A 23513-nucleotide genomic window follows, 5' to 3' on the forward strand; every position below is an offset into this window, starting at 1 on the left:
GAGGCTTGTTTGTGGCATGGACACCAGCGATCTGCACTGCAGCAGTGTCGGCGTCTAGCACCCAAGAGAGCAATGATCACACTGCGGGGAGCAGGAAGCTGGCCGATCATCGCCATTCTGCACCTGTTACAGTTCTGGTGGCAAGGAAAGGCGAATGCCGGAAGTAAAGCCGTCGTTGCTGGTCATTGGCGTTGGACCTACGCAATGAAGCATATTCTGGAAAGATGCCATGTGGTTCCCAGTAGTAGTTGGAAGTCTGTGATGTGACTCAGTCACTAGGCTGGTGTACATACAGTAAGTAGAGTAGGTGTCAGGGCGAGGATCAGGGGTCGCCGCCAACTACCTGCACTGTAATACGAGGTACGAGGTCGAGATGCCGCCAGTGGCATGGAGTCACGTGCTCAGATCTTGGCACTCCTCCTGCGAACACTCTCACCTCACATGCAGCTTTGTCAAATGGCCCCCAAGCTATCCATGCCATGTATCGACTACTATACTAGCTCTCTTTAGAGGTGCCCTGGTGTGCAGTACCTCGTCCGGTCAGGCTCCAGCACAGCCCCGTTCAACCTCCCATAAACCTTCAGTACGACGTACAAATACCTACCTAGTACATGATGCCTCCCAGGCGCCCTCCCAAAGCCAGCCATTGCCTACGTGATCCCGTCAACATAGAACCGCACAATGGCTGTAGTGGTGGTCAACGAGCAAGGCTTCCGGGAAATAGCTCAGGGAGACCCATTTCAGTATGGCCATCTCGACTTGGAGAACGAAGAGCTTCGTTTTCTTGTCCTACAGCCACGTCCAGACGGTGCCGGACTGGACGGACTGGTTAGCTGCACCATGGAGACCCAACCACTGGGTAGTGCCGATCCCTTCATCGCCGTCCGGAATGCTCGCGGATACCGTTTGCTCCAAGAACTGATCCTTGTCGATGGGAAGTGCCTCATGGTCTCGGTGGCGTTGGAGAGATTTCTGCGACACTTTAGTCCACCCGGTGACAAGGCTGTGAGACTCTGGATCCGCTACATTTGTGTCGACCAGGAGAACCCAAACGAGATGGATCGTTACTGGACCCGCCAATTCCAGGATAAGATGTACGAGATGGCCGAATCGGTGGTCGACATGCAACGCTTTCTGCGAGACCTGATGGACCGACAAGTGTTTGAAAGGGTGATTGACTCTCGATACAGTAAGTGGACCAAAAATTGGCACGAGATGCCAGAGAAATGGCCTCTGCCACAGGTCTTTCCAATCAGACTCGGAACCAAACCCTCTGCTGAGCAACCAACCCAAACGTATCAGTATGTGCCTCTGGACACCGTGGCCGACGAGACCCGCATCATTGTGATTGCGCCCAATGAGGACAAACAGGCGCCATTGTCGCTCTATCTCGCGCATTGTCCACTTGCCTCCGACGTACGCTACCACGCGTTATCCTATGCGTGGGGGGACTCGGAAGACAACGTCGAGGTCACCGTGATGGGCCAACTGATGCACATTCGAAAGAATCTGGATCGCGCCCTCCGAAGCCTTTTGGGGTCTTCGTCGGTCGGCTGCGCCGTGTGGGCAGATGCCATATGCATCAATCAGTCCGACACGAGCGAGAAGAACCACCAGATCCCTCGCATCGCCGACGTCTACGACAGTGCCGCCTGTGTGGTTTGTGACGTCGGCGAGGCAGACCAGTATAGCGACCTTGCCCAGAACTTTGTCGAGCATCTCCAAGACCCCGTCATCCGCATGGACGACGACTACGAATTCATCGTCGGCAAGCCAGATCGGATCGACCCCGGCGAGATCCCCCGACTCTGTGCTGCCTTGTACCTGTTCTTGACACGGCCTTATTTCCGGAGAGTATGGATCCTTCAAGAGGTGGCTTTGGCCTCGTTTCCAGTCATTCTCTGTGGGGTACGAAGCACCACCGCCTTTGAAGCCCTCGATACGGCAGCGGGCAATCTGTGCGATATGTTAGCACGAGACCCAGACCTTGCTGAGAAAATGAAAGAGTCTACTCCCGATCTGCGCAGCGTTGATCCAACCCAGCTCCTCTTCATACGCAAGCTGCTATACTTTCGTCACCTCCACATGGGCGGGATCCGCCCGGACTTTATTAGAAGCGATGTCAGAGACACCGCGCCTGGATACCTCGAGGCGGCAATCCTTGCCCGAGATTTCGAAGCTTCAATCCCACACGACAAGCTGTTTGCGCTGTGGAATGTTGCACGCGACAAGGTTGGCTTGGACTTTACCGCAGACTACTCACGCCCCTACGAGGAGACGTACATGGACTTTACCAAAGCTTGGTGTGCCCGCAGCGGGACTCTCGATATGATCGCCGCGTCCGAGTTTGCGCAGCCTGTCGATGGTCAGGGGGTTTTTTATTCGAAGGCATCTTCGTGGTGTCCGGACTGGAGCACCCCGTCCCTCTCGAGTTCCCTCGTCCGTCGTGAGAGGTTTCGGTCGCAGCGGATGTCCATGCAGGATGACATCAACGGCAGAGTCTACTGTGCCGACGGCGGTGTGCTTCAGCAGCCGGACGAAAATAAGTATTTTGAATTTGAGGGGAACACGCTACATTGTATGGGCGTCATTCTTGACAAGGTGGACGGCATTGTGGCCAGCAGAAGCGCGCATCTTCCCTTGGAAGCGGTCGTCCCGGGGTTGATGGGGTTCTGCAAAGACTTCTTCGCCCAGCACAATCTCACCACCTACGACGACGTGGCGCAAGCTATGGTAGCAATGGTGCACGGGGACTGCATAGGTTCCTGGCCAAAAGAAGAGGACGGGAGTTCCAAGATATCTCACGACGAGGACATTTGGACGGCGCCGTACGCTTGCATCCCGTTTCTTCCCAGGCGGGCGCGCGACCAGAACCCCCATCGATCTCGACACGTCCCCTGGTACGGCGGGGGCTACTCGTCGCTGGAGGCGTGGGACGCGGTGCGCACCATCATGCGCGGACGGCAGCTCTTCGTCTCAGACCAGGGGTATCTGGGCCTGATACCGGACTACGTCGGCGCACTGGGGGAGGACCGCAACTCCTTCGGCCAGGGCGGGCCGCTGCACCTCGCGATCCTGGCGACGTGTTCCGTCCCAGTACTACTGGTCGACCACCCGGAGATTGAGGGTGCGTACCGGTTCCTGGGGACGTGTTTTGTGCAAGGGTGGATGGAGGGGGAGGTCCTGAAGGGGAGAAACGGATGCAAAGAGCCGGCGGAGTTTTGGGATGCGATGGTAGGCAGCGAGAAACTCCGGATTGTATGAGATGTGTAGAACGTCGAGGCTCGTGGGTCGTTTCGCTTATCGTGGCTAATCACCACTAAGCGAATTGCCCGTGTACACAGCTACTTATATAAGGCTAGCATACTACCGTCTGTCAAATGTATATGGAGGTAGGTAGGTACGTCGCGTAGGTAGCTCTAGCGACAAACTACTTCTCCTCCGACCATGACAAATGTCAATATCAACGGCAACATCAGTGTCTTCAGAAGAACACATCATATGTCCGCCCTGATAGAAACCACACACCCCGTACACACATACACACATACACTCATACACACACCCCTATGAACCTGCTTGTGTCAGGTCCTCAATCCAACACCCTCTCCACCTCGACCTCCACGGGGACGCCAAAGCCATGCTCGCCGCCGACGCGGTTCTTCTTCTTGCCGACCTTTTCGATCTCGTGGAGCAACGGGTTCAGGGCCGCGGGCGCGGTCATGGGGTCCCCGCCCTTCTCCTGGCGGGGGCACTGGACGACGAGCACGACGCCCTGGCTGAGGCCTTTCTTGCCGAGGCCCGGGGCCCAGCGCGCGGCGAGTTTGAGACGGTCCTTCCCCCCGACAATGCGCCCGGCCGGGTACACGGCGCCGACCAGCCCGGCCAGCGCGCCGAGGTAGTTCGCCCAGAAACCCTCCTGGTGGGTGAGCACGGCGCGCAGGCGGGCGTGCAGCGCGTCGTGCGGTGGGGGGAGGTCGACGTTCCAGCGCGCGCAGAGCGTCAGGGCCAGGATGGCGCGGTCGGCGTGCGCCAGGCCGTGGGCAGCGGTCAGCACGCCGGTGATGGGGGCGTGCAGGGCGGCGAGCGAGCGCGTCTCCTTGGGCAGCGGCAGGTGCAGGTACATCATGTCGGCGACGGCGCGGACGAGGGACGGCGTGAAGGACGCCGGGAGGGAGCGGTCCAGGTGGTTCGCCCCGGGCAGCCCGGCCCACAGCAGCGCGGCGAGGTCGGCGGCGGATGACGTGCCGTACGGCGCGGTCGCGGCGGGCAGGGGGTCGAGGGCGCGCGTGGGGGCGTCGAGCGTGTCGAACAGGAAGCCCTCGCGCACGCCGCCCTGGCAGAAGCGCACGTGCTGGATCATGGGCAGGGCGTCGACGAGGACGTGGACCAGGAAGGCGACGGCGGGGACCTGCGCGGCGCGGCGCGCGGAGATGCGAAAGATCGATTCCCCCGCCGCCGCGGCCGCCGCGGCCACGGCCGTGAGGGCGCCCGTCTGCTGGAACTCGCGCTTGGTGACGCTGAACCCGTTGATGATGGGGATCGGGTACGGCGACACCCGGCTGTGCTGCGACATGAGCAGGTAGCCCCAGCCGCGGAACCCGCCGCCGGAGAGGTACAGCGTCAGGCCGCCGTGCTGGGCCTTGTGGCGGAGTGACTCAGGGACGGCTAGGTCGTCGTAGGCCTGGCGGAACTGCGCCTTCATCTCCTCGGCCAGGAGTTCCTGTTGCTGCTGCTGTTGTTGTTGGGGTGATGATGCTGACTGCTGGACGCCGGGGGACGTGTGCTGGTGTTGGTCGGGAGCAAGGGAGAGTTCTCGCAGTCGTCGCGTCATGGCGGCCGCGCCGTAGGGGAACGAGATGCTGCCCTTGGGGCTGGTCTGGACGTGGCCATCTTTGGCGATCATCCAGGTGATTTGCGTGCTTCCTCCTGGATTCGGGTCAGTCGGTCAACGGCTCGCTCCCACCCTCCCCAGGAGAAGACATCGACGGTTGTACATAGACGGAGACGGATAAAAGAGTGAGGAAGAGAGAGAGAGAGAGAGAAACAGTCGCCACCCACCGCCCAGATCCATGACCAGCCCCTCGACCTCCGCAAAGCTGCTGGCCACGCCCATGGCGCCGATGGTGCCCTCGGCCTCCTTGGGCAGCATGTCGACCTCCCACCCGGTGGCGTCCTTGATCTGCTGGCGAAAGTCGACCGAGTTCTCCGCTGTGCGCGTGGCTTCGGTGGCCAGCACGCGGATGTTGGGCTCGGGCACGCCAAAGTCGGCACACGCCGTTTTGAACTTGGTCAGCGACGACAGCACGGCGTCGATGGTCTCCTGGGGGATGGGGCCCCGGACGCCGCCCGACGAGTACTGGGCGTCGAAGAGCGAGATGCCCTCGCGGTCCTGGTAGACGGTGGGCAGAGACCGGGCCGTGGCAGGCGAGAGGTCGGTGATGGAGAACCGGATGCCATTGCTGTCGCGTAGTTTGTCGGTATATGTGAAGGTATGGATATAGAGATACAGGTACCTACCTGCCCATGTCCACCAAGCCATAGAGGCTGCTTGGCGACGGCGTGCGCAACGTCATTGTGGTGGGAAGCGGACCCTCACAATCGGAGATGTATGTATTCGCTCAACGGCGGGAAACCGAGTACGAGGGATGAGGAAAAAGTCTGCTTCTTACATAGAGGCAGCGACGGGCAGAACAGAAGAAATTTCTGTTCACGTAATAGTAATAGTTGGACGAAGTCGCGGCGCGCACGTGGGAATTCCTCCACAGGTGATCCGCCACACTACTAATGAAGATACACATCCCGAAACACCCATTCCCTGCCAAAAACATCAAATATCCAAGGTCATGGTCGCCGTGGCCGCCCACCTTCCGGAAACAGAGGCACATACTCGTCCTACGAAATCTCCTCGTCGTCCTCTGGGTGGAAGGCGTCTCCAAACGCCGAGCCCTCCATGCCGTCCAGGTTCAGATCGTCGTCGTGGTCATAACTGGCAAGCGCATCCCCTGCCGTGTCCACTTCGATGTTGTCAAAATCCCCTCCCATCCCGAAATCAGGAGTGTTCAGTGCCCCATCGGGAGGGGCCTGAGCTGGGGCTTGCTGAGGCTGATCGGTGCTCGGCCCATGAGACTGGTTGTCGGCACGGTCCTCCACCACGGGGCTTTGATCATGGTGACCGTCCTCTGGCATTTCCGGGATTTCCAGCTCGTTCTGGCCTCCGTCTTCCCCAATCATGACCCACTCGTCGGCGTCTTGGTGGGCATGGTCACCATGATCGGTGGGGTCATCCATACCATCCATGTTCACGTCCGTGACGATATCGTCCATTTGCAGAAGCTCTTCGACTTGCTGGCTGGCATCTGCTTCAGGCTGCTGTTCCGGACCCGTCGACGACGCCGTTGGGGCTTCAGGTGGTGTGGGGAGTGTTTCCGCGGTCGCTTGGCTTTGCAACTCGCCCGTGGCTACAGGGGTGTCCTGCAGCTCTTGCTTGGGCTCCTCCACGGGCGTCACGGCCGGCTGTGTTTGTGGTCGTGGTTGTGGCGGTGCCGGTGGCTGTGGCTGTGGAGGTTGCTGGGTGCTGACGTTCTCTGCACTGGGAAGAGGGTGAACACTTGGCGGCGGTGAAGTAACCACCGGAGGCTGAGGCACAGTTGGGACTGCAGCGACCTTGGTTCGCTCCTCTAAACCTCCTCGTGAAATGAGCTTGACCGTATTGGTCTTGGTCAGCTTCTGGCCCACCACCGACTCGACTGATTCCATGATTTCGTCAATCGCATCACGCGAGACGGTGTCGGCATCGGCTGAGGTCCCGTCTTTCGAGATACTGGGTCTCTCGGCCCCATCCGACACCGTTCGCAGCTTCTTCTCGGCCGCCGTCAATTTCGTGGATCGACGCAACTTTTCCATTCTCCGTGCGTGTCTGTTCCTCATTTCTTCCAGTTCCTTTTGCATATTGGCGAGTTTTTCCGAAGCGCGCTTGAAGAAGTCCTCGGCGCGCCCTGCAGGCATTTTACCAACTCGTGGCGGCGGCCCGTCACTCGACTCTCGCGCCACCGACACGGGCGCATCGAAAAAGTCTTTGGTCAGTTCTTCCAGCGGGCCCTTCCGTCCAAAACCCAACTCACTGGGAATGATGGAGAGAGTGGGGTATGGCGATTCGATCACCTCCTCCATCCATTCATGGTGTTGCTCATAGCGCACGCGACTGATGTCTCGAGGGGACATGAAATCAAGCAAGTCCCCGCGAGAAACGTCTTCTTCGTCCTCCACCGTTGGGTCTGGGGCCATGCTCGGACCCCTTCTGTGACCGACCCCGGGTGGCATGTGCCCTTGAGGCGGTCCTCTGGCCACCCCGGGAGGCAAGTGCATCGTGGGCCAGTTAGACCGATCGTGCAGCATAAACTCTTTTCGGGGCAGCTGTCCTTGGCTCTGGATCATGCGACGCTGTTGCAGTTGCGCGTGCACATGAGGCATGATCGGGATGTTGGCGGCGGGGACGTGGTCGCGTGGAGAGGCTTTGGAGTAGTGCGTCAGCCATAAGCTGGGATCGGGGTTTGGGAGGCCATGGGCCGGGTTCCCAGGAAGTAGTCGATAGCGCCGTCTGCAGTGTGTAGCCATGATCTCGCCCGTGGCTCGAAAGCCCGCTCTCTGCAGAAACATTTCCAGAGTCTGTCCGGATACAATTAGCCCTGGGCCCTCAAGACGGTCGATGATTGCCCTACATATCCCCGAACTTCGGATTTGTACACATGTTCCACATCTGCCCAGATGAAGCCATCACTGGCATAGCTTGTGCCCAGGTATTCGAGCGGCTGCCACTCGAGGATCAACGTGCCGTCCGCCGGAGTGTCGATGAACTGCCATTGCATGGGCTGGAGGTCGCGCACGATCTTGGGCGCTTCCAGGAGGTATCCAACGATGGTGTCGACGGCCGGGTTGCTCGTGATCGGGTAGCGATACTTAGAGACCAGATGCAGATGGGGCAACTGAGTGTGTTGTGTACCAGTCAGTTCTCTTGCGCGGAATTCAATCCAGGGTGAGGATTTTGCAGCAAACTCACCAGCTGCGGCGGGATGCCGGCTGCCGGGTCTTTCATCATCGGATTCATCTTGAAGCAGAATGCGACCAGAGCCGGGCGATCGATATCATGGACAGGACAACAATGAGGCTGCGAAGAGGTTGTGCACCAAAAAAGCGGCAGGTCAAAGCGCGCCTGCGACTGCGACGCGATCAATGAATTTTGGACGAGGCTGGGTTCTTGGCGCGGCAGCCTGATCACGTGCCGGCTTTGCAGACCCGCCAGCCTCGTCGCCGTCTACTTATAGAGGGTCTTGCCAGAGCCAGAAGTCATTGGTTCGAAAAGAGTAATCATGCCTCGAGAGATGGGTGTGCAAATTGCTTGTCATAACAACTCTACCTCCCCCCTCTCGACGCCTTTCCTGACGTCCTTCCATCTCACCACCCAGACCTCGCCTCTCCTCAACCTCAGCACGACACTGGCCCCGTCTTCCTGGCCCTGGTCCCTTGCCTCATCGACATCCCGCTCGTTGTTCCACGTGCCCTCATTCAAGCACCTCACGACCACGGCCTTGGAGCCGTCGGGCCCTTCGATCATGGGCACCCCTCCGCTCGAGTCGTCCATCCTCCGTAGGCCCGCCGGCAGTGAGTTCAGGAAACTCGAATCGTAGAGGTCGCCGAGCAGCGCTTGGTGATGCCGCAGAAAAGCAACTTCGGATGGTGACATGATGGCGGACGTTTTGGTGTCGGAATTCAGATGTTGAGAGAGGTAATAGGTGGCGTATTTGGTCATCTTGGCGAGTCGTTGTCTCAATAAACTCCTCACGAGGAATTGTGTGCGGGACAGATCCGTCTGTAATATGGCGAGGACGAGGTTGGCATTCTGTGTGCTGCCGCCAGCTGCTCCCGTCGACTTGGGGTAATCGTCGCCCATCCCGCTCGCGAGATCTTCAATACGCGATATTTGTGCTTGGACACGCGCCAGGACGCGATTCATGAGCTCTGTGGGATAGGGGAGCAAGTCCGGGGCGCAGCGCTCCGAGGTCCATGCGCGTGTGAGGAGCTGATGGTCTATAAAGGCGTCCGTGTCACTGATAGAGTATGGGTGTGTTGTTGTTGAGTAGGGTTGAGAGTGCGAGACATCCGCAAGGATATCTGAGATATCAACGTCCATTGCTCTTCACAAATAGCCGGCCCTTTCCAAAAATAAAAAATGAAAAATAGATAAATGGATAACTCTGTGGACGACTGGGCAAGTATCGGTCTCTTTTTAATAGGGGTAGTGTCGACGCGGTCACAGACGGCTGCAACCAACGTCTCAGGCTCAGTCTGAGTTGCAGAACTGGGGAGACAATAATGCTTGACACCACCTTAGAGCACCTCTGTGGTTGTTCTTGGATCGGACTTCATATACTCTGGAGATTTGGTTGGGCTGTTCTGATAGTGATCTGTTTCGAATGGACTCTTTGATGTCGAAGTTCAATCACGAAAATGGCGTGTCTGACAGGTCCTTGGCAAGCAAAAACCACCGCCCACTACACATCAATATGTACTACTAGGCAGTATTGATGTGAAAAATCATGGATGTTCTATGTCGGTACCTCGTACATTTGGCATATCATATCGCATGATTAATCCTCATTTTGCCGTGAACCACCATTGCTGGATGTGATGAGAAGGTGGTACAATATTTTCAAAACTCCACAGCATCAACATCAAAGCAACATCGGAACAATAATACCTCCATCATGCGAGTGACCGTCCATATGGAGAGCCCACTCGCGGGAAATTGTGTCATAAATTCATCCGAGCTGGAGTCAGCTTCCTCTCCTTTTCCAGCACATCTCCTTCACAGCGTCTTGTCACCAAACCGTTAGCCAAGGTGGCAACCTCGAGGCGTTCGAAAAAGCCTCCTCTGTCTCCTTGAGGCTCGCCGTGGCCTCGGTTGAATTTGCACGCGAGTACTATGCGTAACGTCCAGGCCGTCCCAGCCGTAGATTTGCCTCTGTATAGCTGCAACCTTAGACAGTTCGTGCTCTGTCCCCTTGAAATATCGTTGCCAGAAGAACTCTTGCAACATGCTTGGTTTGCTTTGGAGGGTTAGGAGGTGTCGGGCACCCAGAGTACTTTCAAGTCCTGACGCCATCACCTCCTTAGGAGCATAACTAGTAGGGCCTATAGTAAGTCTGCTTGGCTGTGCTAATGGGAATTAGGGGCAATGGGGGGTTGGGGGGTTCTGTCTTGTTCTTGGAACGTTTGGGGTCATCTCGTCCCCGTTCAGTGGGAATTGGGAGCACATATGTAGGCTGCTGTATCCGTGTGCGTTACAACATCTGTCCAAGTGTATACCTATATATACATCCATAGCTTTATTAGCCTAGTGTAGCCGTCCACTAGACCAACGTGGGCCGCTAACACTAGAGCTATTACTGTAATACCCTTCACTACTCGGGCTCTAATTAGCGAAGGTATAGCCAGGTACATCCTCCGTCCGTTCGGCCTCGAGAGCCCCCCTTTCCCCCCTTTTGGTACCCAGCTTATCCCTTTGAAGACAAGAAAGAAACACAAAAAGAACCCAACTAATTGGCCACGATTACTACTGACCCCAACTAATAATTGACTTCACGTACTAATGATCCGAGAAAATTAGGTATCATTGAGGTAGGTGAGTGAGTGAGCACTGAGAACCCCTTCCACGACCGACCGACCAACCGCCGACTTGATCCGCTCGCTCTCTCTCTCTCGCCGTTTAGACATGGCGGCGGCATTTAGGTGCATTTGAGACCGTTGATTTGATGGAAGAGCGTACTCACTTACTTACTTACCCATGGCGATTGTCGGTGGAAATGGAAATTCCAGGGGCCTCAAACCGAGGAATGCAAATGAGGATTAAGAAATAGCGGACGCAGCTGGGGACGCTGGTGAAGCCGAAGCCACAGTAACCGCGATTCGACACGGCCCGGCTTGAGAAGAGGACGGGAAAAAGTAGTATATTCATACGCAGCCAGTAGACATTCACCTTTAGGATCTCGGCGATGGTAACCCAACAACGCTAGAATAGCCGAGATTGTCAACGCACTGCGCTGTGATATTCCCCCCTACTTCGCTGTATGGATCTCAAGTCGAAAACTTGTCCAGCTCCCCCTATGCAAGAATCTCAGTCCATTACCGCTCAAAGTCGAAGAAGTGGACGGTAACTGGTCGACCGTACGCCATGCCGATGCTTGTCCCATTCCATCCCTGAGTGCTCCATGCACATGAATGTCATTTGCCGTCGTTCGTCATAAAGCTCGTGCCATCCGATCCCTCCAAACATGGTCCTGCCGTGTATGCGCCACTGCGGGAAACTTGACCAAAGCAGCCTGGACGTGTGGAATCATTCCTCTCAAGCCAAGTACTGGTAGGACGGTTTCGCCGGATCCGGACCCCGCTCCAAGTATTCCTTCTCTATTAGTGACTCGATCTTCTTCTTGATCATGTTCACATCCGGGTGAAAACGTGACGAGATCTGGCCCAGAGTCTCCGTCATGAGCTGTGAATGCGACAGAGTCTTGCGTGACTTCATGATACGGACTATCGCGGCCTCGATGACGATGCCACGCTCCTCTTCTGTTCGCTTCTGAGTCGCACGCCGCTCCTCCGAGTTCTCGACCCGGTTGCCACCACCTGCCACCACACTCACTTTGATCTTGAGAAATTGGCTGGTGAAGTCTTCGTTGAAGAAGAATTTGTCTGTCGGCTTGACGTCCTTCGACACCGGCTCTTTCCGGAGAACTCGCCATTTGGTCACCAATGACAATGACTGCAGGTTGCGGATGAGCTCAGACTTGGGAATGTTGGTCTCGGCCGCTATCTGCTCAAAGGTGAGGTATTCCCCGGGCGGCAGATCGTTGAAGAGCATGAGAATGACCATGGCGTAGGTCGAGACGTTGAGTTCGTATCGTCGGGTCTTCCCACCATTCGTGAATGTCGCCCTCATGTCAGCGTCTCCAAGACCGGGCATCCATGTCAGCTTTCGACCAGTATGCTTATCAAGGTAGAACTTCTGGAACCGCTGTCGCACCTGTTCCACTGGAGCTGGGAATTTGCAATCGACCCTGGTGGAGTCCTCGTCAGGTTTGTTGAGCGTTTCGAACGGCCAGATAGTGGTGGTCAAAACTCTGCAATCCAGCTCGACGCGTTTGGGATCGGGGTCGCCGAGTTGATTGACGTATTCCTTGTATTTCATGTTGAGATCGTCCGATGTCTCGGTGTCCCTGATCAGACCCTCCAGCTTCTGGGTGAACTGGTTTCCAATCTTCATCTTCATCTTCGAAAGCATCTGGCGTTCCATTTCCCGGCTGACTGATTTCTTCATCAGGAGCCGCTTGGCCATATGCCTCTTGTAGTATGTCTCAAACGTATCTTTGTTCGCAAGGTATTGAAGAAGTAAGATGCCGTTGTCAAGGATCGTGTCGACTTCAGCATCGCTCTTGTCCTTGCCGCCCCGTTTTAGATATTCATCCAGGAAAAGGGACAAATGCTCCGCGCTGCGATCGTTGATATTGATGAAATCCTGGAACGAATTCTCAAGGGCTTTCTCAAGAACTGCGTCTCTCTGGAATGCTTCAATCCAGAGCTTGTCGAACTTGGTCTTCAAGACCAGAATCTGTTCCACCCACACAATGGCGGCCTGGGTCTGTTGGCTCAGCGCCTTCTCCTGCTGAATGCCTCTGCCTTCGCCACCAGCTTTCTGAGCGGCTTTTGGCGCAGGTGCCGTATCAACAATCACATTCGCAGCTTTGTTGATATCCATCCCAAGCTCTATCACCCGCTTCTTAACCACATCCCTCAGCGCAGTTTTCAGCGGATCGACCCTGCTGATGAGCTCATAGACATTGGAAAGATCTTGAATCTTGTCACTATCCAGCATATTCTGTACCCCGGTGCCCTCCATATTGATGACGTCGCGAATATGGGCCGAGATAAGTTCAGTTTCCACTACAGCTTTGATTTTTTGCTCTGTAAGTGGGGAGATAGTCTGTTGGCAACGCTCTTGTTCTTCGGCGAGCCGTTTTCTGGCGTGGGTGCAAAAAGTACTTGCGTCAGCCTCGACCAAGAGTGTACGGCCTTCGGTCGAATAGAACTCTCGACTCGCTTGGAGAAACTTGGGTTCGAATGATGTGATGTATAGTTTGCTGGATTCATCCTCGGTGAACTTTTCGTAGAGACCCTCCAGCATGTAGCAACATGCACGAATCAGCGGTCGGTCAATGATTTCGCCTTTACGTTCTGATCTGATCATATCAAGAAGGACAGTTTCCAATAGGGAGAGAATAGAGCCCGTCAGATCATTATCTAAAGGAGTGTTGAGGATCTGGGTTCGAAACAGCGCCATCGACGCTACGAAAATTGATGGTCTCTTCTTCTCTTGGGCAAACATGCGGTCCTGGTGAGGCTATAAGCATCGTATCAGCGCAGCGGAGACAATTCGAGGACACTAACCATATACATGAGAACGTCGGTAATCATCCCGGTGAAGAGTTGATGGTCGGCAAAGGCGTCGTTGAGAGCCCTGATAAACCTCTCGCTAGCAACTCTGGTCTCCTCGGACACGGCGGCGGCATTTTGCTCCAGACGACCAGCTAAAAGAGCAGGCGTTATGAGGTGATGTATCTTCAGCCGCACGTTTTCCCGCAACCAAGTCTCTATCAATTGGACGACCCTGTCATACAGCATGTCCTGCTTCTTCTTCAAGACCAGCTTGTATGCATTGCGGAAGAGTTCTTCGAAGGAGAGTTTGGAAGCGTTTTTGGCGAAGATCTCTTGGAAAGCGGTGGATAGAGTGGTCCAGGTGGAATCGAAGTCGACGTCGTCTTTCGTGAGACCCTGGGAGCGGGGCATGTTAGCAAGGTGCCAGAGGCTCAGGTCTTTGGTTGGCAAAGGCGAGAGTGACCTGAATATGGATATAGGTCTGGCAACATTAAGAGAGTGAACATGACTTGGGAAAGTGAGGCAGGAAAATCAACAGGCCTTGGCTTGCGAGATGAACAAAGGTGACAGCAAACTCCAGCCGAACCGCCGTGGCTGAATCGATTTCAGAGGTGAGACACATACCCTTCTCGGGGCTCTAATCTTCGGGCCACCTTTCTTAGCCAACATGATGGGCAGGATACATTGCCCGCACCAAGGCAGCCCTCGAGGTCGCAGTGTGTCCCAGCAGCTGAGCAGATATTAAGTCGAGGTGCAGGTGGTGGAGAAGCCTTTTTTGGAGAAAGTGTGGCCGCGGGATGATAGAGAATTCTCTGGAGATGGCAGAGTCCTACTCGTGCCCTCAATGTTTGGCCAGCTCGAAGACGAGGTCTAATGGGAGACGGGAGGAAGACTGGTGTTCGTGGTGGCGTCGTCGTTCATTCACTTGCCTTTTGCCTGCAAGGTGCCCATCTCAGGTACGAACGAGACCGCGTCGGCGTCACATCGGAGCGGAGGCGGATCGGAAAATCCAAAGGCCATTCTCGGAGAAACCCTTCGTCATCGGAGGACTGCCTCTCACTATTTTCTTTTCCGCCCAGTTCACATTTCTCGAGACATTTGAGGCAGCAATGCGATCGATATCACACGTGGGACGCAGGGCTGCCAGCAGCGCCTTCGCGTCTCGATCAGTCGGGTGTTCCTCACGGGCTTCATCACTCGTGACGAGGAACCCTCTCGTCTGGCGACAGCCAACATTGACTCGCCGCCCATTTGCACCGATCAACCGATACAACTCTTCACTATCTGTGCCCGGCACCCCACCCTCGCCAGCGAAAGCACAAGACGAGCCCTCATACGAGCTGAGCTTCACCTGCAAGCCTTGCCTCTACCGGTCCACCCATCGCATCACGAAACACGGCTACCATCGCGGAACCGTTCTGGTTACCTGCCCGTCCTGCAAAGCCCGCCATGTGATCGCCGACCACCTCAAAATCTTTCTAGACAAGAGTTCGACGCTTGAGGATATATTACGGAAGAAGGCAGCCGCCGGTGAAGATATCTCGAAACTGTTGAAGAAGGGGAGATTGGGTATCCGGCCGGGCGAGGTGGTGGGCAATGAAGGCGAAGAGGATCTTGAGTTCTGGGATGACGGCACTGAATCTGTACACACTCCGATCGAGGAAAAGCAAGGAGGTCAACAAAGTTGATATCACCATCCGGTAAAACCACACCACAAAAGGGCCGTGTTCACACCCTGCTGTCGCAACAGCTTTCCATGCTTCTGGTCGACGGAGTGATAACAGAGGGACGTCAACGTCCCAATCGCGGACAGGAAACACCGACCAAACAATATCCGCTCTGCCGCGCCGTGTTCTTGTCGACACAGGACTAGCCAACTGTGAAAGTGATTTGGCTTCCCGCTTCCGATCCTACGACCCTGTTATTCCCGGGGTAATGGCTGGTCTTGCTGTGTTCATTCCAGCCGATGTCGCACTGTACTATATGTATACTGTTGATGGAGTGTGTGGAGATCACGTTTCTTTTCCAGGGATTCTAGGGAACTGACCGACAGGAATACCCCGGGCTGTCTGACGGATGTATGTATAAAATGTATCAACACGATAGATGGCGTCCAAAATTGATATTATTAGTCTTGGATTATGTATGACTCTACCGCTCTCAACGATGTTGTCTCGGCCAGCCAACACTTTTCTGAGGTCTCAACGCCAGCGTATTTATCCCTCTAACGAAACAGTCGCCGTCTTGCGCACTCTAGGCTTAAACACTCGTCTCTCAATGCCCATTAACCACGCTCTCCCTGACCAAGTACACCCTTGCCTCCCACGGGGTCAAGTACCTGCCGACCTCCCTCCCTGGGGCGAGATTGCTGACCAATAGCTCCTTCTTCACGCGCTCCTCCAAGCCGGGCGGGTAGTGCAGGGGCTGGGTGTCGTCGGAGAAATTGAGGAAGACGAGCAACTTGCGGCCGCCGCCGTCCGGGTGGGCCTTGGTGAAGGTGAAGACGTCTTGGTCGAAGAAGTCCCAGACCTGGAAGTCGCGGCCGAAGACGGTCAGCTCGACGTGCTCCTTGCGTAGCCGGATCATGTCCTTCCAGAAGGACAGGACCGAGGCCGGGTCGCCGCGCTGCGCGGCCACGTTGACGGCCCGGTAGTCGTCGTGCACGCGGATCCACGGCTTCCCCGTTGTGAAGCCCGCGTTGGCGGAGGCGTCCCACTGCACGGGCAGGCGGGCGTTGTCTCGGCCCACCAACTGCAAGCCCTTCATGGCCTTCCTCAGCCAGAGCGGGTCGTCCTGGTGCCGCGTCTTGACGTCGTTGTACGCGTTGAGCGAGTCGATGTCCCGCAGCTCCTCGACCCCCCAGTGCTCCGGGTGGTTGTACATGCCGATTTCCTGGCCCTGGTAGATGAACAGCGTGCCCGTGAGCGTGCACATCAGCACGGCGAGCATCTTGGCCGCCTTCTCGCGCCACTGCGGCTTGTCCGTGGCGAATCGCGACAGGCTGCGGCCCTGGTCGTGGTTCTCCAGGAACACCGTCGTCCAGGCATCCGTGCCGTCGGTCAGACGCTGCACCTTGCGAATCGCTTCTTTGAACTGTGGCAACGTGTGCCGCACTGTGTGGTGCTTCTTCCCTCCGCCTCCGTTCGGCGTTCCCAGGTTGACAACATCGAAGTCGAAGACACAGCTCAGCTCTCTCGCCTCGGCGGAAACGTATTTCAGGACCTCTGCCGCGTCCGTGCCGGGCAGTTCCCCAACAATCAAGATGTCACCGTACTTGTCGAGGACCTGTTGGCGTTGCTCCCTGAACCATTCGTGCATGCGCGGGCCGTTGATGTAGAAATCTTCCGCAGGCTGGAATTCCTCCCCATGGAGCTTCGTGACTGCGTCGGGAAAGGATACGTCCTTGGAGTACAAGTTGCAGGCATCCACGCGGAATCCGTCGATGCCCCTGTCCAGCCAGAACTCGATGGCGGATTTGTAGACTGCCTTGCGGGTCTCCTCATTCTCCCAATTTAAATCCGGCTGCTCCTTTACGAACAGGTGGAGGTAATACTGGTCGCGCTCTTCACAGTACTCCCACGCACTGCCGCCAAAGATGGACCGCCAATTGCTCGGCGGGTGTCTCTTGCCGTTGATCATCTTCGGATCCCGCCAGACGTACCAGTCGGCGTACTGGTTGGTCTTGCCTTTGCGCGATTCCTGGAACCACGAGTGTTGGTCGCTGGTGTGGTTGATGACCAGATCCAGAATCAGTTTCATCCCGCGGTCGTGGCACTCCTTGATTAACCGATCCATATCGGCCAGTGTTCCGTAAGCGGGATAGACGTCTTCGTAGTTGGAAATGTCGTAGCCCATGTCCTTCTGCGGCGAGTCGTACATGGGTGACAGCCATATTGTTTCCACCCCGAGATCTTTCAGGTAGGGTAATGTGCTGATGATGCCGGGAATGTCACCAATTCCATCGCCATTGCTGTCCTTGTACGAGGCAGGCCAGATCTGGTAGCAGGTGCTGGCTTTCCACCAATTCGGCTTCGACGCAGCCATGTTCTGGGTGAACGACTTCGAAAACTAAAAGATTGATGGAACTCCTGGTGGTGAAAAAGGATGAAAGGAGGGACACGGGACGAGGAGAAGTACGAGAGCGAGAGAGATTTGAACAGGCTTCAGAACAAGCAGTCTGGGTTGGAGAGCCGGCGTAAATACCTTTGAGCCAGTTGGCAACATCACAAAGAACGACGGACCGCCTTCTAGATGAGCTCTAGGTGAGTTCTATTTGATGCCCCTGGCGTGAGATCATGTTGTAGCTGTCGAACTTTTATTCGGAGAAACCAAGGGCAGGAAGTGCTGGCGGCACGCGTTGCAACCGGGAAGTATCTGCCCTACTGTGCCAGGCAGTGCAGATACAACCATCAGACCGCTTAGAACTGTCAGAAAGGGGTTTGGGGACGGTCGTCTAGAAGGGGGAAGAGATAGATCTCATGGTACATCTGAAGGAAACTGCGGGAACCGCGAGATGAATTTGTCCGAGAATTTGGCCGTGCAATCGACATCCCATCTCGGTTGTGGATATTCCTCTCGGAGGCGTTAACATGGCCATTGCCACTTTGGGGAATTCCTCCTGGGGAGAGTCGTAAGTCGTATCTCCTTCAAAAAGTCTGGGTGTGAGTATGATGCTCTAGATCTATCCGTCGACTAAGTATTTTATTTTCCTTCTGGGGCTTTTTCTCATCAATTCCTTATTGGTCTTCCAACGCATGAAAACACAGCACAAAGGAAATAACGCCGTATTCACCGCGCACCATGCGCACAAAACGCCGAAGTTCAGGCCTATCCGGCTGTGTGTATCAAATATAATCGTGCGGCTGGCGTTGACAATATGGTACAAAGGCCACGCGTAACCAAAGTGGAAGAAACCTGGCGCCAAGGGGATCGTATAGAAGGCAGTTGAGACGTTGGAAATGACCCAGAAGATGAGCCACCTTGGATGAGATGGTTAGCGCTGATACTCGTCTCTTGAGGGACGAGAGGGATGGGGAAACTCACAGAGCAGTCCACGGCTGGCCAATGATCATGGTGACATTCTCACTGGCCAAACCTAATGCATACATTCCCACCCAGTTCAGCATCCAATACACCACAAATGTTGCATGCCCGTAGGCGTCTGGATCCTTTGCCATCGTGGTATCGTTGTGCGGATAGTCATTAGAGAAGGGAATGAGGAATGCCAGTGACACCAATGAGTAAGCCAGCGACATCAAAAGGTAGGCCGCCGTCGTCATGAACAGACGGAAAAGAACGAGTGCCCAAAAGTGAAGGGGAGCGTGGCCCTTCGGGATCAAAAACTTGGTGTAGACCGGGAGGAAAAAGGAAAAGGAGAAGAAAGCAATAATAATGAGGTAGATGAGGCCGATTGTGACGGCCGGCGTAGCCTGAGCGGGTGTGAAGGGTCGGAGATCGAACAAAGAGAAGCCAATGGCCGGATTCAATGCTTGTGGCGCACGAGAGTAGGTGGCCACATCAAGCGATGTGTTAGATAGGACGTTCTTGATCCATTGCTCTCCAAACATGGACACCGCGTTGATTGCAAATTCGAACAGTTGAGGAGTGATGTAGTTGGCGTAAGTGGTCTCATCTCGGGCGGAGTTGACAATGATCTGACCGGCGCCACGGGGAGAGTAGCTGGAATTTCCAATCGCAACAGCTCGTCGGAGCAGTGCCGTGGCGTTCGAATTGACAATGATGGCCGCCCAGACATGCTCATCGTAAACGGCTTGTCTCACCGCAAGGGGGTCCCCACCATATTTCTCTGGAGGCTCAACGATATAGCCCAGTGCATAAGCAGGAAGTGCTGCCTGTTCCCGCGCAAGCCTCTCAACTATCTCCCCAATCAAGGGTGTCGTGCCTTCGAAGGGTGAGACCCGGCCGTCAAAGCTGACGACGGCCACAGTCAGGGCTGATAGATTCTGCGGCACATGGAAAAGAACAGCCCAGTAGAGCGAAAGAACGCAAAGGATGAAGCAGAAGAGGATCAGGACTGTAAGGGCCCATTTCATCGCGACCTCTTTGCGTACATCCTTCAGCGAGGGATCGAAGAAGCCGACTGGTAGAAGAGGACTTTCCGGCGAATTTTTCTCTTCGTCGTGACTTGTCCCACCTGGCGCTTGGTTCTCGTCCTTTTCATGCTCGGAATCATTGCATGGCTTCTCCCGTTGTTCGTCTTCATCTCCACGTTCCGACTGCAGCGTATGATCCGAGCTATCTCCTTCCATGCTTCAGATTCGGTAGAGGTCTCTTTCAAGAATGGTATTTCGGATTCGAGAAATGAGATGATGCGCAGCCTCGCCACGGATTTCGCAGGTCACGCAAGCTTGCTCCGGAGATCGAAACACAAGACTTGAGGTACATTGTCTCGAGGAAACGAGTACTCATTTGACAGCCCCCAAGCATTTCAAGGACAAGAGCGTCAGCGTTTGGTGTTGAAAGCTAAAAAGTCGTGACGTTGTAACCCTCATTGACATGATGTCATTTGGCTGGTGTATCGCACATATCGTGTATCAAAGCCAACATTGTTGGACGGCAGATACCAGGCCCTTGCCAACGCGGCTGACACTTACAGAGGCCATGTCGTGGGTTCTCAGACAGATGCTGAGCCGGGAAAAACAAACATTACCTGCAAATGTGTGGCTCGTGGTGGTCAGTTGATCAGATCAGGCCTATCGCACCTCCAACAGCCTTGGCTGGTCAGAGATGATTCAACATGCTCGTGGAACATGGCGTTAATGGTGCTTACAATGGTCCAGACACGAGACTAGAGGAACCACAATCATACGTGCATCATGTTGGGAATTGAAATATTCAGACCAGGACGAAGGGCAGTTTGGTGGGCTGACGGAACAAAGATGTTCCGGCGACTTCCACAGAATAATTCTTGCTCCGTCTTCCAAATCATCTATCACGTCTGTTCCAGTGTGTCTTCGTCTCTCCATGCCGCCCAAGCGACGTGCCAAAGCACCCTAGAGCACTTCAATGTGAGCCCCCATTCGGCCTCTGCTCAAACGAGTCCGACCGGGAATGGCATGTCTGGTGATGTGACCTCATCTGCCGGGAGACTCCTTTTCCCAACCGGCAACGGTAGAATATATAATACCGATTGAGCAGCTGGAAACATGAAGTGGGTCCATGATCTGCAACGAACTTCTAGCCTTGACCGAGTTTGGGACAAACCCGGGGGTTAGGCAGAAAAGCCAGCGCAACGGGCCCGTTTCCCCATGTTGCTATTGAGATATCTCACCCATTGGCTGGAGAAGCCATGCGCAAATCTCATTCCAGGCGTGGACTCATGCATGAATCCCTCCTGCCTTTCCAAGAAAAGACCCATGTTTACTCGACATCCTTTACAACTGACGAAGCTTCATTCTTTACTCGTTACAGAATGTTGATTTACGCAGCGAGTTGCGATCGACGCGTGTCCCACAAAATGACCACCGGGGAATTTCTGTCTGAGGAGGCAATGTTGTGCAGAGCATCTACGTATATGAGGATGAGATTGGGAGGAACTTCTGACGAACGAGCATCACAATGTTGTCTCCCAGGATTTCGGCGGCTCTGCTGCTGCTGAGCATCACATCATGGGCTCGAAGCACTGTGCGAAGTCCAACAAAGAGGCAATCCTTTGAGTTCATCAATGCCACGCAGTACAACAGCACCACCGGACCTGTCGAAGTCAGCATCTCAACTGCTGGCGGAGGACGGAACCAGACAGCGCCCCTTCTTTACGGCTGGTGAGACTTGTTGCTGGCAAGGAATCCGAGCTTCGCTGACGACGAAGGATGCATGAGGACATATCTCACTCTGGCGACGGCGGCATATATGGCGAGGCCCTGGTCAATCGTGCCTTTCAGGGTTCTGGTGTCAGTACCGGGTCGTCTCCCGGGATCCCTGGGACCAGTGTCCTGGATGCGGAAAATCCCATTCTGCCCTGGGGTCCTGTCATCAATGGTTGGCGCGGTATAGGTGATGTTAGTTTGAGCTTGACCTTACTGCATCCTCTATCCGAGGCACTCCCCGTTGCTCTGGAGCTCGACATCCCCTTCAACGCAACTGGCGAAGTGGGCTTCTTGAACGAAGGCTTCTGGGGTATAGATGTGCGGCCAGGCACATACAATGCCTCCTTCTACATCAAGGCGAACAAGCCTCGAAACAACGGCACACTCACCCACATAGACGTCTCATTACGTTCCAATTTGACATCTGATGTTTGGAGCACTTCGAGCATTTCCTTCAGCCCATATAACAATATCTCGAGTTGGGAATACGTGCAGTACGCCACGCAGCTCTTCAATGCCGCCCAAGCCCCGGATTCTAACAATACATTTGCCGTCACATTTGACGCCGCAGAAGTTGCAGGCAATACTTATTATTTTTCCCTGCTCAGTCTCTTCCCAGAAACATTCAACGGCCGACCCAACGGGATGCGGCGAGATCTAGGTCAGATAATTGTGGATCTAGGCACGAAAGTACTTCGCTTTCCGGGAGGCAACAATATTGAAGGGCTCAGTGTGGCGCAGCGTTGGAAGTGGAATGAAACAATTGGACCTCTGACAGATCGCAAAGGTCGCATTGGAAACTGGGGATACGTTAATACAAACGGTTTGGGGCTTTTAGAGTACTTGCAATTCTGCGAAGACGGCGGTATCGAACCTCTACTCGCCGTGTACGCCGGCTTTTCTCTGGATATATGGGGCCAGGATGGCGTCTCCTTTCCCGAGGACCGCATGGGTGAGGTGCTCGACGACATCCTAAACGAGCTCGAATATATTAGTGGGGGTACGGATACACCATATGGTGCCCGACGTGCTTCGCATGGACGTGCTGAACCATTCAGCCTCAACTATGTGGAAATCGGAAACGAAGATTGGTTCAGCTCAACCTACCCTTACCGATGGGATTATCTCTACAACGGCATCAAGGCTGTCTACCCAGAGCTCACATTGGTTTCCACCGCTTTCAACGAGAATCCCGACTACAACATCACGCTTCCTCCAGGTTCGATGTGGGACACGCACCACTACGAGGACGCATCCTTCTTCGTGGAGGGTTTCGACTTCTACGACCATTGGCAAGAAGACACGGACAATCCGAACGTCACCATCTTCGTGGGAGAGTATTCAATGTATCAGATTGACACCCCCTCAGGATATATCAATTACTCCCGGCCCCCAGACATACATATTTTCTATCCGACCCTCGAGGCGGCGATTGCAGAGGGTGTGTATCTGCTCGGCGCGGAGCGCAACCCAAATGTGGTGAAGATGAGTGCCTACGCTCCGAGCTTTGCAAATCTCAACTACGAAGAGTGGACCCCAAATCTGGTGACTTTCCAGGCCGACTACGATTTGACCGTTCTCAGCACGAGTTACTACATGCAACAATTGTTCGCACATCACCGAGGAGTCGAGACGCTACCTACCACCACGGTGGCAGGAACGTTCAATCCCCTTTGGTGGGCTGCATCAGTGGAGGAAGGAGATGCCACCGTCTACTTCAAGGTAATTAATTCCGGAAACAGCTCTGTCCCGTTGAAACTCGACTTCGACAAGCCTTGGGCAGCGGTCAACGGAACGATCATTGTGAGTTCAACGCCAAACATGTTGCTGTCTGACAATACTGACGCACCAAGACTTCGTCTAAACTCAGTGATTTCAACTACGTCGGCAACGCAACCTCTGTTTCGCCTGCTCCAATTGTTGATCTTCCGGTGAGCAGCTGGAATCAAACGACGTTCGATTGGGCTGTACCGGCATGGTCGATCAACGTTCTCCAATTCGCGATATGAATTACTTAGCTTGGTCTAGTTATGCCTGGAAAACCAACTGCAGGGCCGTCCAGTAAATGTAGACAGTTGTAATTCATCCAGCACCCTGACTGAAGAACCCAATGTCGTATCTAATGTAGTCATGGTAGTTCGAGCGTCCACCAGACCAGACCAGCCATTGTAACCTCTGTCGCAGTGGCCGGATTCCCTG

The 23513-nt window shown here is 55.0% G+C and overlaps 9 protein-coding genes across 9 annotated transcripts; 3 read left to right on the forward strand and 6 right to left on the reverse strand.

Annotated features, from left to right (window-relative positions):
* Nucleotides 1-681: 681 nt before the first annotated feature.
* Nucleotides 682-3264, forward strand: AYL99_04169 (hypothetical protein; the record flags this gene model as incomplete). Its single annotated transcript, XM_018835683.1, has 1 exon — nt 682-3264. One exon carries the CDS (start codon nt 682-684, stop codon nt 3262-3264), a length of 2583 nt encoding a protein of 860 aa, XP_018695333.1.
* Nucleotides 3265-3592: 328 nt separating this feature from the next.
* AYL99_04170 (hypothetical protein) lies at nt 3593-5576 on the reverse strand (the record flags this gene model as incomplete). Its single annotated transcript, XM_018835684.1, has 3 exons — nt 3593-4929; nt 5062-5462; nt 5521-5576. 3 exons carry the CDS (start codon nt 5574-5576, stop codon nt 3593-3595), a joined length of 1794 nt encoding a protein of 597 aa, XP_018695334.1.
* Nucleotides 5577-5895: 319 nt separating this feature from the next.
* AYL99_04171 (hypothetical protein) lies at nt 5896-8107 on the reverse strand (the record flags this gene model as incomplete). The annotated part of the gene is made up of 3 exons (XM_018835685.1): nt 5896-7668; nt 7722-7985; nt 8060-8107. The coding sequence occupies 3 exons, from the start codon at nt 8105-8107 to the stop codon at nt 5896-5898; spliced, it is 2085 nt and encodes a 694-aa protein (XP_018695335.1).
* Nucleotides 8108-8401: 294 nt separating this feature from the next.
* On the reverse strand, nt 8402-9190 carry AYL99_04172 (hypothetical protein; the record flags this gene model as incomplete). Its single annotated transcript, XM_018835686.1, has 1 exon — nt 8402-9190. The coding sequence occupies one exon, from the start codon at nt 9188-9190 to the stop codon at nt 8402-8404; it is 789 nt and encodes a 262-aa protein (XP_018695336.1).
* Nucleotides 9191-11401: 2211 nt separating this feature from the next.
* Nucleotides 11402-13899, reverse strand: AYL99_04173 (hypothetical protein; the record flags this gene model as incomplete). Its single annotated transcript, XM_018835687.1, has 2 exons — nt 11402-13444; nt 13501-13899. The coding sequence occupies 2 exons, from the start codon at nt 13897-13899 to the stop codon at nt 11402-11404; spliced, it is 2442 nt and encodes an 813-aa protein (XP_018695337.1).
* A 698-nt stretch (nt 13900-14597) lies between these two features.
* Nucleotides 14598-15176, forward strand: AYL99_04174 (hypothetical protein; the record flags this gene model as incomplete). Its single annotated transcript, XM_018835688.1, has 1 exon — nt 14598-15176. The coding sequence occupies one exon, from the start codon at nt 14598-14600 to the stop codon at nt 15174-15176; it is 579 nt and encodes a 192-aa protein (XP_018695338.1).
* Nucleotides 15177-15762: 586 nt separating this feature from the next.
* On the reverse strand, nt 15763-17532 carry AYL99_04175 (hypothetical protein; the record flags this gene model as incomplete). Its single annotated transcript, XM_018835689.1, has 1 exon — nt 15763-17532. One exon carries the CDS (start codon nt 17530-17532, stop codon nt 15763-15765), a length of 1770 nt encoding a protein of 589 aa, XP_018695339.1.
* A 995-nt stretch (nt 17533-18527) lies between these two features.
* AYL99_04176 (hypothetical protein) lies at nt 18528-19757 on the reverse strand (the record flags this gene model as incomplete). The annotated part of the gene is made up of 1 exon (XM_018835690.1): nt 18528-19757. One exon carries the CDS (start codon nt 19755-19757, stop codon nt 18528-18530), a length of 1230 nt encoding a protein of 409 aa, XP_018695340.1.
* A 1309-nt stretch (nt 19758-21066) lies between these two features.
* Nucleotides 21067-23323, forward strand: AYL99_04177 (hypothetical protein; the record flags this gene model as incomplete). Its single annotated transcript, XM_018835691.1, has 3 exons — nt 21067-21269; nt 21317-23117; nt 23168-23323. 3 exons carry the CDS (start codon nt 21067-21069, stop codon nt 23321-23323), a joined length of 2160 nt encoding a protein of 719 aa, XP_018695341.1.
* Nucleotides 23324-23513: the final 190 nt, after the last annotated feature.

Source organism: Fonsecaea erecta, assembly GCF_001651985.1.
Source record: "Fonsecaea erecta strain CBS 125763 chromosome Unknown Scaff3, whole genome shotgun sequence".
NCBI lineage: Eukaryota > Fungi > Ascomycota > Eurotiomycetes > Chaetothyriales > Herpotrichiellaceae > Fonsecaea > Fonsecaea erecta.